The sequence below is a fragment of the Ylistrum balloti genome, unplaced genomic scaffold (assembly GCF_031769215.1).
Source record: "Ylistrum balloti isolate Yb309-2 unplaced genomic scaffold, AGI_CSIRO_Ybal_v1 Utg370208, whole genome shotgun sequence".
In the NCBI taxonomy this organism is placed as follows: domain Eukaryota; kingdom Metazoa; phylum Mollusca; class Bivalvia; order Pectinida; family Pectinidae; genus Ylistrum; species Ylistrum balloti.
In genome coordinates, this window is record NW_026782179.1 from 900,542 (window position 1) to 913,850 (window position 13,309).

A 13,309-nucleotide genomic window follows, 5' to 3' on the forward strand; every position below is an offset into this window, starting at 1 on the left:
ATGCAGTGAAGTGTAATAAACGAGAACAATAAGTATAACAAACAGTTGTTCCTTCGGGGTCCTTCGGGGTCTTTTATCGAACCGATCATCTGTATCAATGTTCGGTGTCGCATCAGATAAGCTACCTGCGTGTCGGCCTTTTTGATCTTTTCTAGGTTAAAAGCTAGACGACCACATATTGGTTTTTACCTTGAACTGGGCATCAACAGAATAATCATCTAATTGAATGCAGGTTGTATTCTCACAACTTTGTTTTAAAAATCAATTGTGTTCTGTTGGATAAAATAAAGAGAATCGCTGTGTGTTCTAATAACCCGACCCGAGTTAATCATAGATTCCGGAAAGATTTCATTAGTGGTGTAAATATGTGATAATTTCGATTTCTGAGTTTGTTCTGGTATGCTAATCAGAAGACAATTCGTCAGGACACAATGTGTCTCTCAGCGTTACCTACGTAACGGGTATATATTCAATCTTGTGTCTCAATTATTATACATCGTGGTCTATAGAGACACATGCTAATACATATTATTATAATAATTCAGTGTGACCCGGTCAAGCCGTTTCCGAGCGAAACTCACTTGTTTTCCTTAACCATGATGTATTAAAAAGATTGAACGTAAAGCTTATGCAGAGACCTTATTATATCATGTTATTAGGTCTCTGGTCGTTATTACGTCTGATAAGAAACCATCACATTTAAAGATCGATATAGAGTTGCTCTCTGTGAATTAGTGAACAATGAAGATAACACATGACAATACAAACCTACATAATGAGAAATTAAACATTTATATGAAATGTGACCTACACCACTGCCGTTTCTGCTGAGATGTGTTGTTTACACATTATCACACACCTGGGAGTTGTACTACTATATCTTGACTGCATAACGACTGTCTTATTGTTCCGAAACCATTCTAACCACGACCACCACAGAAACAACTCAAGTTTCAGAATGTTTTACACTTTTTTTTCAACCACAGTCGAATAACTTTATTTTTGAGACGAGAAAAACTGTTGATATTGGTTGAGAAATTGTCTGGCACGTATCAATACATTACATTTATTTAACGGTTTTTTGAGTTCACTATTACATTATTTCGGACTTTCAGCGAACGAGGAGTTACTGGACTAGAAATGATCAGAAGGCACACTGTAATGTTCCGTACATTAAAAATAGATTATCGGCATACATCAGAGCCAAAAGTTTTCATTTTAAAAAAGGATGATTGTATCACACGTTATACAGGTTCGTTTAAAGCAAAATATCTTTAGGTGTCAAGGATTATATGATTAACAAGTAATACTTGATCCAAGAAGTTTGGAAGTGATTGCCTAACGTCCCCCTACTGTTAATTGTATAACCCGTCCTTTGTAGATTACTTCCGCCTTACTGGCGTATCCTAACCCCCGATATACCACAATCACATTTCAATCAATATTTGTATTTTTCTCAGTATATTGTGTCTGGTTCTGATATGTAGATTTACACACCTGTATTATGTACCTACGCTGGACATCGGGCGGTCAACGCCTGCGGCTACTGGCTAGTGACCACTCCAATTGACTCTAAATATGTCAAGAATGCCATATTAGGTCCTGCGGTAATATGCTGCAATCCATTTACTTAATCGGTAGCACTATCTAGACATGTAATGGGACTGCCGATCCTTTTGTGATTGTGACAATGCAATCTATTTACGAAGTCATATTTTTTTCCTTTGGTATAGAATACAGCTTTTCTCTTGTGCTGTGTTTTGTTTTCATAGCAACAATTCCGGTCATTTCTCATTGACACGTGTGTATTGTACCAGGTCATCTGACGTGTATCATATGCAACATCACGTCCTGTCATAAAGGTAATTAAATTATAGATACTTTGTGTACTAATTATCAGAGAAATATACAAGACGCCTTCCTATTGATTTGCATGCTGATATTATAAGACACTGACGCGTCATCGTATCACCTGCCATGACAGGTGGCACCAAGAGATATAAACACCAACACTGGAATATTTACAATTAATATCACCCACTGTGTGGAACTATGTAAACAGTAACGATACCCGGGTATCCTGGCAGTCAGAAATAGATGAAAGCATGATTATATCGAGATATTCTTTCCCGCTCAACTGTTTGGAAAGATCTAAAGGCTAGTTTAAACATATTCCACTGGCACTTAAGTCCGTGATCACTTTTTTTTTTCAAACCAGTAACCTTGTCATGCAGCTTTTATTTAAGGTATTCGTCGATATGCAACCAATGGTATGTACTTATATACACTGGTTTTGTTTTAATTCGATGCGTCAGTCTGGTATGCGCTAGCAAGCAAAAGACTTTCGTTCAGTTTTTAAAAAAATCTGATTGAGCAATTACATTCGACTAAGATCTGATCAAGGGTATATGTATGTAAGCAGATTTAACGATATTTCATGACAAAGTTATAATTACATCATATAATAACGCCGACGTTTGAAAACTAATCCATACATCGTTTTTCACACGCCTATTTATTGAGTAACAATATTTGTCGCAATGCTAGATTAAGCCAACGTTCTGGTGTCATAACGCTGTCCCGTGGGTGATCAAGAGTTCGCAACACGTTACGTAACGGGTATTTAGCCACCGCAGCGTGAAATCTCGCGATAACGTCGCGTCACTTTCTTTTGTGAAACAGTTACGTCACACGCGATAAGCCTAATTGTTTATGTTACAATGCGGTCAGAGGCAGTGACCGCAAACGGTCTGGCGCGTGTGGTGTTTATACTTATGCAAGAAAACACCTTAACGGCCTAGTAAACATTTAGCCGTGTCGGAAACAAATATCTTCATACTTTCATATTCCGACGGATAGCTATTTTAGTACCCAATGAAATATCTTTTCAAGGAAAAACTATTGATATTCCAAAAAATACAAATAATGATCCGTGATATAAGAAACATGGAGGGGGAGTGGGGTCTTATCCTACATGGCAGAGAATATCTCGTAATCTGTCTCTGGAGTGTAACTGTATTTAAATTTACACATTTTCATGCAAAGAGACTTCTTTTTGAAATCCATTACGTCCTGCTAGATAATAAGCCTCCTATACACAGGAGCCCGGGTAATAGTGAAGTGTGGTGAGTCATTCCTCCGCGATCATACCTTTATCTGATCAAGTTTCGTGGGAAGCTGCCATTAATAGCCTTTGTCACTGTCATACCTGTGCTGTTTACCTGGCCTTGCCTCCAGATGTGAAGTTATTTTGCCGTTTATTTGATCACTCATGTTTTGGGCTTTTTTGTAAATCTTACAAATCAATTACCCCGTAATTACAAGATATTTCAATTACCTATGTCCTCATTATTAGGGCATTTTGGCTTTCTTCGAACTTGATCGACACTGAGTTCAGTTAGCACGCATAAGATTGAGAAAAAAATTCGATATTAATAAATTTAAGTAAAATCCTGTGCAAGCAGAGACCTAGCTAAGTCTATGGTATGTGGTTATGTAATTTTCTGTCGCACATTGTCAAGTGGGATTGAAAATGATGACTAATAACTCAGTTACTTATTTATTTGATTAAAATTGCACTAACGGTTGAGAAAACTGTAAAAAATATCTAGAGACGTGTATAACACATACATGTTATATGCGTCTTCAATATATTCTATGTTATTCTTATATTTTTTTTTCATTTTGTCAAAATATTTAAGTTACAAATAATTGATGCGCGTGTCCCTAATCACAATCATTATTTATTTATTAGTATTCATCATCGAATCGTGAACAGGTGCTGCTGCGCTGGCACTTGGTAATAGATATAATTGAATCGGGGACAATCTGTTGACACCATCACATGAAGTATTGGTCACCTTCTTTTCGTTTGTAAATCCTAGTATAATGTCTAGCTATGTTCTGTTATCAAATTACGCGTTTACAGCCAGATGTCGCACGCAAACCCGTAACTGAGCGATCAGTTATCTGGACCACCACAATATTGACCCTTCTTGATGGTCATTTAAACGGTCCCTAATCAACATTTCCGTCAACTAGAATATCTGACAAATAAAGTCTGTTTGATATGTGATAAGGTGCCAGTGTCCTCATAAGGATGAATGGCTTTCGAAATTTTGAAATGCAAAACTTTTACTATTAGCAAAAAATGGACTTAACGCAAAGTACGTTTTTTCCGGAATGTACCAAATCCTTCATTTGCAAAAAAAAAAAAATAATAATAACACATTTCATTTGAAATCCAATCGAGGACATATATAAAATTGCTTTTTAATGCACTGACTTGCCGATAAACGTGACAATAAAAAGAAAATTCCATGATATACAAAATATAGAATTTTTGTAGTCATTTCCAAAAAACCTAATTAATCAATGGCATAACTGCTCTGTGACGTTACGCCACCATGGGTCATTGTTATTCTCAGCCGGCTCACCAAAGTTTGAATTCACAAGTGCGTGGATTAATTTGTCATAATAACATTGACACAAAATCACATCTTTTTTATGAAATGGACACAAGATATGGATCACTGACACACGTGAAGTATGCCGGTAATGAGTTTATCATAATCCTGCTAAATTACATTAAGTAAACAACGTGAAGGGGTTTCCCAACCCGCCGGCTTCCGTCTGTCGGTTTACTCAGCAGGTGCGCCATTCATACGTTCAAAAATATAGTCCCTAGATTAAAACTAGTTCCCGTTAGAGAAACCGATAAGACAAATGTTTCGTATCTCTTTTAGTTATAACATACATAACAAAATAAATCTATGAAAATATGTGGATGGACAAGATCAACTAAAGTTGGAGTAATTCGTAGTCATTAACGCGGAATGATATATGGACAGGGGACATCCCGGCGTGTATACTACAGCTTCTGGCGCGGGTTTGAACTAGGTGTCGGCGAAAAAACAGTACGAGAGGGTGTGTTTGGGATTATTATTCACTGTTGAGAACGTGATCTGTCTAAGCCAGAGTGTAGGTATATGTCTAAGTTAAAACGTTTTCATCGGGTTGCAGTAAGGCACACTGCATCATTCGGAGCATCTTAGCTAATTTTGTTATTGATTATAAACCTTTGTCCACGATGCAGCAGCAGTGCTCATTTTAATGTTTATGTTATAGGACGGGATCTGAGGCGTGACGATGTTTAAATTCTTGAAAAGGCATCCGCCAAAGGATAGTGAAGAACGAGAAAAATTAAAGAAGGAATTGTTCGGATACCGTCGGGTGAGTAGATTACATTGTGAGGCAGCCATATTGTGTGATTGAACCTCCGAATGTTCCCCGAATGAATGACAGACGAGTGAGTCATAATCGGACTCCCCCCGCTTCTTGTGATATTGACAACTTTTTCTCCATATAATTGACCATATTGCTCAAACCAGAGATTGTCAACTTTTTGATGGTTTTAAATATTGAATACATATACTTTCTTTTACCCTTACCTTTGTAACATTTCAGGTAAATCTAAATTACGACAGGTGTTACAAATTTGGGGATGCAGCTTCTGATCCTTGCAAAATTTGTGACATTTCTAATCAGTATAATATTTCCACACACGGACTAATTTATAATCAGTTAGAAATATATTTTCCTTTTGTTATTTTACCGAGCCTTAACGACATTCCATACAATATTAAAATTCTTAACATTGTACCATGTGGGTGGTAGAAAAACAAAATTCATGGGATTGTCCAGATATACGAACGAAATTCAAATGAAGAGAAAAGGTATATATGTACCTCAATATTATTCCACAAATTTTTGTATGTTCGTATCTGGCAGTATGTAAATGTCAATTTGTACATTTGAGCAAGCTGATTCAAAAGAGAAATATGAATAAGTTTCACTTCGGTTTTTTATTTAAATCAATATTGAAATATTTTATTAATCATGTTGCTAAATATACTTAGCAAGGTCTAGTGAAAACAAACCTAACCAAAGGAGTCTGATCCAATCTTGTGACTTTGCTTTTACTATCTTAGACAAAACTAGGGTTAAACATGATGTGTGAATTTCATACTAATCTCTGCTCTCAATTTTTGAATAAGCAAAAAATTCTTGAACTTAGTCACTTGGTCTGCTATCAATGTTTGAAGAAGCAAAAAATTCTTGAACTTAGTCACTTGGTCTATCAATGTTTGAAGAAGCAAAAAATTCTTGAACTTAGTCACTTGGTCTGCTATCAATGTTTGAAGAAGCAAAAAATTCTTGAACTTAGTCACTTGGTCTGCTATCAATGTTTGAAGAAGCAAAAAATTCTTGAACTTAGTCACTTGGTCTGGGTACATGTCTGTACCATTATTTACTGGAAAAATTGAGAACATTTTTGCATGTTAGTTGATGTTTGTAGTTTTTATCAAAGTGATGATGGAAACTGGAAAAGGGACACATTTTAGCAATATTTGATTATCTTTAAACTAAAGCCATAGAAATTGATTGTAAGCTTGTATGTATAATATATACCATCAGGTGAAAATGTTTTGTTTGTTGACTGGTGTACAGTATAGTTAACACCACTGCATGTAGAATTTGTATTGATCTAAACTGCACTTATTTTGTAGTGTCTTGACCATGGATTTCCTAGCAAGCCATCATGTATGGCCCATGACCCAAAGCTGCGACTGCTGGCTGTTGGAACGAAACAGGGAATTATCAAAGTGTATCCTTTATACCTGCTTCTTCATTTCTTAGAGTGCACTGGTGTGTGAATTGTCAATACGATAAATTCACTGAGGCATAACTAATGTTATAATATGTATGCATTCTCCTGTTGTAAACAAACCTCACATACACTGCCTGTTGGTTATGGGATATAAATGTCTTTCCTGTCATTTTTATCCAGGCTGGAAACTGAATTGTCAGCAGATATTTGATTACATCACTGAACTTGTTAGGGGAAAAAAATCTGTTGATTGGATTTACAATTTATGTTTATATAAAGTGCTGTGTCACAATACTGGTTTACTTTATGGTTCCATTTTCATCTAAACCTTCATATAGCATATGCTCAATTTGTTTTGTTTCATTATCTTAAAGGGATGTTTGGAAAAATCCTTGTGTGGTTTTGTAATGTCATCACTGGTAATAAGAGATTTCTAAGCCCTGTTATATAATTCGAAACAATATATCTAAAACTACCTATTTAACTTATTTTTTCATATCAAGTGTGTGTTTACTTAATTTAAAAGTATTGAACTTCTAAGTGAAAAGTTTATCTGTTAGCTGTGTAAGGTGCTTACAGAAAAAGACATCTTTAGTGACTGTGTCATTTATTATACTCTTTACAATACAGCACTGATAACGCATACAGTGATAGGCTATGAGTCTTGGTCCTGGGTAGACTAGCTATCTTGACATACATTTATCAATCTCTGATTGAGTCATTCTATACACCAAGTAACCAGCACTAAAAGTGCCTTTTGTGACCCTCTTTTTTTAAGTTAATTCCAGAAGTTCTATCAGTTTGAATCACTCACTCGAGTAGCAATTCCTGCAATTTAAAGTGCATGAAAAAATTCAAGTTAAGTCTGTCGGTTTTGTTTTCGATTTGTTAATTTGATATATAGTAGTAATTGATGTTTAGTGGTTTTACTGCAAAGTCTAATACTGTGTGCTACATTTGAGGAGACAAAGTATTGTACATTCAAACGGCCATTTCCACAAGATTGACATTGTTAATTTTTTTGGGAAATTGAGAAAAGAATTTTTAAGAGTGAATTATATATTTTGTGAATTTTCTTGGATATTGGCTTTAAAACAGTGCCCATCCACTCCTCTCTAACAAAAAGCATTGGAGTGATTTCAAGTCAACATAAAAAATGTCAAATGTGCACCAATCCCAATATAGAATGATATATAGCTCTTTTGCATGCATAACTGGCTTTACTTTTTAATGTCATATTTCATGATTGTTAAGGTATCACTTCAATACAGTGCTCTCATTGATGCAATCCCCCATATCAACTTCCTACACACTGCCTGTTGGAATGTTGGTACAGCCCACACAATGTCAGTATGTGAAGGAGTATCAGGAAAGTTTCCTCATCAGTTTCAGAGCATGATGTAATTGTGGTCAAAGTGAGTCCTGATACATCACCATGTGGCCTTTGTGATGGTTGATATCTAAAAGTTATCTGTAGGGGGGTTAATGTTTTTGACCCAATGTCTACTTCAGTTTAACTAAGGTCTTGGGACATAACAGACCTACATTTACCTGTAGTATAACCAAAATTGGCCTTCACACTATAGTTCTAAAGTTCAGCAGTTGAGTTTCTTACTTAAAGATTAATATTTATGTCAATCTATTGATCGATAGACTGATATTGACCATGACTCCGTAATTCTATGGTCCAGTGGCTGGACTGACTAATAGTTCTATATTTACCTGTAGGGAGGCTGACTCGGATGATGACTGTGTCCTAAAAATATAACAGGGTGTAGTTAGTATTGGGACAGATTAGTATAGTATGTGATAGCCAAAGTTAATTTCATCTTAGTAGAGTACTGTAATGATTTCATGAAGTACTGCATTGAAGCCTTGACAGATGCTTTCATTGTGACAAAATAATTATCAAAACAAACTGGAGTTTGACCAGTTTCATATGTATGTATTTTATATTTCACTTGTCAAGATATTTAGTCCAATTATCAGAAATGTCTAAATGAAAATATCCTGGCTTTGATACTGATAATTATTATTATTAGAAAAGGACCATGACTTGCAGCTATAGAGACTTGGTAATGGTGCTTGTTAAGCGGAACTCCCATTATCAATACTCAGCATTTGTAAATTTATAAGTGATGTAATGAGGCCGTCTGTTGGTTATCAACTGATTTGGTTCCTCAAACTTTTTTGTATAGTGTATGTTTGGTTTGTTTCTGGTTTTATATTTTGCAAAATATCATTGTTAATTGTCACTCTGGGAAGTCCAGTTCAATTCAAGTTTATGTAAATTTTGTTAAGCACACTAATTTTATTTAGATCTTGTGAGTTGTTTATGTATTATCATGGCTATACAACCTGAGTCACACCAGGCTGTATCAGTGTGATGATCTGTGAATTTATACATCACAAGTCTGCTGTTACATATATGCACTGTTCAAGTGTTGTTAGTGTTGAATATTGCTGTTGAAGTAATTGTATCAAAGCTTCTTCTCTAGAACTGGATAATACACAGATCAAGATACAAAAATTTTATTGAAAGTGATATATCTGAAAATATAATTCATTAGCTCTGTAACTCTCAACAAACAATGATGAAAGAATGAAACCCAACATAAAAGGAACATGAAAACTAGCATAAAAGAAGCGTGTTATAGAATATGTGGAACATAGGCAAAGCATTATATACATTGATAAGGTATACAGAGCAATATAACTAATACATGTCAATTCTGCTTATAAATCCATTAAATTTGTAACTGGTCAAATGGAAATTGGTGAGATTATGTAGTACACACTGATTAATTCTACAGAAAAGATATATTTGCCTGAAAAAATGTTTCTTGACTGACTAATTTCCCATGGAAATACAGATTATTGGGGTACCGTTTGTGTTACTTACCCTTTATTTGAATATGGCTGTCACACCATTTGATACCAAAAGTTTCCATACAATATTCCTAAACTGCAGTTGTAGTGATGATGCATTAGCGACAATGTGGAACATTCACTTCTGAAGCTAGTGGCATTTTGATTTAGGATACCCACTTGTAAAAGGTTAACAGGGTTTTCATATATTCTTGATTTACTTTCAAACATTCTTGATTTAGATGGTTAGATGTGATGTAAAATTAAATTGTTGCTTTTATATATAGTTAAATATTTTTGACATTTTCATCCCTTCTTTCATATTATTGTTGAAGCAGGTGAATTTTTTTACACCTTATCAGAAAGATCAGTAAAAATGTTTAAGGGTCTTCTTCAAGTTTCTGCACTTAGTGTAACTAAACATTTTCTCGTGAGATATTTTTGAGAGTATTTTTTCACAGGTCACTTCATTCAAATTTAGAAAGGTACTCAAGCATGGCATTGTGACAGTTTTCTCATAGTAAGTAACAATATTGTTGTGTAGTAAGGTATTTATGAGTAGCACACTGGTTTACTGGGAGTGGTAACGTTCCATTCTAAACAAGAATGTTGTCGGGTCATTTTAAAGATTCACTTGAGTTTATCTTCCAAAGATTCTCAAATTTCAACCGACATTTTTTTTAAGTTTCTTTGCACAGCAACAACAGATGTTTCTTTATTTATTGATATATTAAGGCTATGGGATTGATAGTAACTGAAACAAAAACATTTCACGTACAGTACATGTTAACATTTCATGTAATGATAAAAACTAATGTAGGCACTTGCATTCCATTTAATTAGTATGGTTTGATTGGAAAAACCATAATTATATTTTGATTTTTTACTATAGAAAATTTCTTTTCAATCCAAAATTCTGCACTTTAATCTGTAGACAAAGTTTGTGTTCTTCTAACCTGCAGCTGTTATGGGTAGATATCAGTTTCTGGTCATTGTCAGGAAATACTGCTAAACTCTTATCACAACTTCATAGCATTGCCCCAAGAGAGCTTAAACTATCTTGAATGTAATCTTTGAGGCATTCCTAAAGGTTGAGTGAAAGTTGTTGATTCAGCGTTATTCAGATCTGATCTGGAGACATTTAAAACAAATGTATCTTAAAACGAGTAGTGAATCATGAAATTATGTCGGTATGTTACGTAATATGGTGTAAAGTTGTCGTTTTGACAGTGTTTGTTGCTTTGACACCAGTTATTCTGTCATTGCTATGCACGTACGTAGGGATTCTCATTTGGATTACTATCAGAAAACTCTTGAAATAAGAGTTGTTTTTTCTTTAAGATGTTAAGCAAAATAGGCAAAGTTACTGATTGTACTGTATCCTTGGCAATAAGTTCATGCTCGGTAATAAACCCAGAGATACTATTGAAGTTTCTATAGAAGTTACCCAACATGTGCACAATTCTGTTCCCTCTTTGAATTAAGGGTGAGACAATGTACCCTTGATTGGTGCCCTGCTGGCCTATGGTAGGATAAATACTATTTCCATTTTTAAAACAAAGATGGGTTAAGTGGTTGCCTGTAACACCTGTCTGTTGTGGAGATTGATGGTTCTGAATGTGTTGTAGACTAATTACAGTTTGAGTGTATTGCTTCTCCTAACAGTCTCCAAATATCCATTAACATTATCTGTGTCTAGATGAATGGCTAAAGTACAATTTTTGTACTATAAGATGTTACACAAAAGTGCTGTATGTGTTGTAGGTTATGCATTCTCATTGATAAAACATGAGGTTCTGTCAGAGTTTGAATAGGTTTTTATCAGGAAAGGTTGAAGGTAGATTGTATTCATTGTCTTTAAGAATGTTACAGAGTTAACAATGAATGAAGACTCTGATGTGACACATGATGTCCTGTTCTGTGTGTAGGTCAATAATTTACAAGCTGTGAATTGACACGGATACAAATTTTTTGTTTAATCACACCTCACAGAGATCATACATTTTGATTATAACATTGTATTGGAGTTGATGCTTATTTCCCTGATAGAATGAAAGGCTGGTTGAAGTTCAGATGTTAGTAACATGATTGTATATATTTTGCTGTAATCAATAATCTTAAGAGACTTTTTTAACCCTTAAGATGTCGGTGTAGAAGGGATTTTGTAACATATGTGACAGCGTTATGAATACCATAATGGTATGTGCATGTGTTATCACGTTACACATGTGGTTGTGGTAGGCGGAAGAAAAGAACCTACCCCATATGCATGTTTGTTGTAACCCTATACTTAATGTAGATTGTAGTGTCTGGTTTTCATGGAGTTTTTTTTTTTTTTTTAAAGTTAAATTTATCTACCTATCATGCTTATGGATTTTGCCCTGTTTACCGGAAACATGACAGAACTGTTTTGGCTTAAAATTCAAGTGTTGCATTAGTAGAAAGCACACATGATAAAGTGATCAGATGTATTTTATAAAATGATGTAGTAGTATGCAACCTTGGAATTGAATAAAATGTGTTGGACTCTGACCTGAGATATTCACATAGATGTCGGAAATAACTAGGTTTGACCGTCATTGTCTACAGTTTAGTCTTGACTGACGATCACATGAAGACAAAATGATAGTTTCTGATAGAATCTTAAGATTACTTTCCTCTTGTGAAGAACTGTTAAAAGGTTACAATCCATAAATCATGGTGTATTGATAGGTTTTCGTTCAGTTGAACTGGTCGCTCACACTTTATAAACCACAATGTGGTTTACTTGAGAGATTGACATTGTGACTTGTGGTGATGGAATATAATATATTTAAAATGCTTGGGGCGTCCGATTTCTTTGGCTGAGTCCATTCAGATTTGTTGATACCAATTATGTTGCAATGAAGTGGTTGTGGCATTGTGATTGACCAGTGGTTTGGATTCTATTGTCCAGTTTAAAGTCGAGGTAATAATGGACAGGAAACCCCATGTTGTGGCTGAATGCTGTGATGATGACCTTGGTGTAGCCCCTAAGTACAATCTTGAAGAGATCTGCCACAGCTTGGTATTCTTGTTATATTGTCTAATAGTTAGCTCCCTCTCTAAATCTGATAGTGATTCTATGTGAAAGTTCAATGTTTTGCTACCTAGTTTGAATCAAAGAAGCTTAAAAGTTCAGGGGTTAGAGGTCATGTGCATTGATGAAAAAAAATGATGGAAATTCAATTCAGATGGGTTTAATGTCAGAACATAATGTTGAGTAGTTAGTTTGTGGTGTTAAATGTAGGCTATTGAGGAAATTAGTGTCAATGATTCTCAAAATTATGGCTTTAAATAAACAGAGCCAAATTTCTGTCATTATATTTGTTAAGCAGGAACTAGGACAAATTCACATTCTTTGTGTTCCAGTTGATAGAATTTAAATTTAATTTGTGTGTAACAATGAATGCATGTACAAAAAAGGCTGAAATTCCATCACAGAGTAAATATCACAAGCATGGCTGGTTTGTAAAAAACTAGAGATAAAAACATGCCATCCCTATCTGTATGCAGAGCCTTACCATGAAAGCCTGGTCAGTTTGTGATAACAGAAGAGCCTCTATGCTGGGTACAATATGCTATCATTTCCTTGGCATTTCAGTGCTACTGTAGGGTTCTTGGGATCATCTTCTATAGAAGTTCCAACATTCCTGATACTGGGTATTCAGTGGTAATCTTAACTCCTAAAACAATATCAGATAATGTCATGGAGGATGGCCTTTGTGAAATGATTGACTTCAGTAAAAAAAT

General features: G+C 34.9%; 1 protein-coding gene across 1 annotated transcript in view; it reads left to right on the forward strand.

Moving 5' to 3' along the window:
• Nucleotides 1-13,309, forward strand: part of LOC132551633 (LLGL scribble cell polarity complex component 2-like) — a 92,255-nt gene that overhangs the window by 49,461 nt on the left and 29,485 nt on the right. The window contains exons 18-19 of the mRNA XM_060215810.1: nucleotides 5,141-5,232; nucleotides 6,570-6,667. Of these exons, the coding sequence (XP_060071793.1) occupies nucleotides 5,141-5,232; nucleotides 6,570-6,667 (190 nt within the window). The remainder of the gene's footprint in view (nucleotides 1-5,140; nucleotides 5,233-6,569; nucleotides 6,668-13,309) is intronic.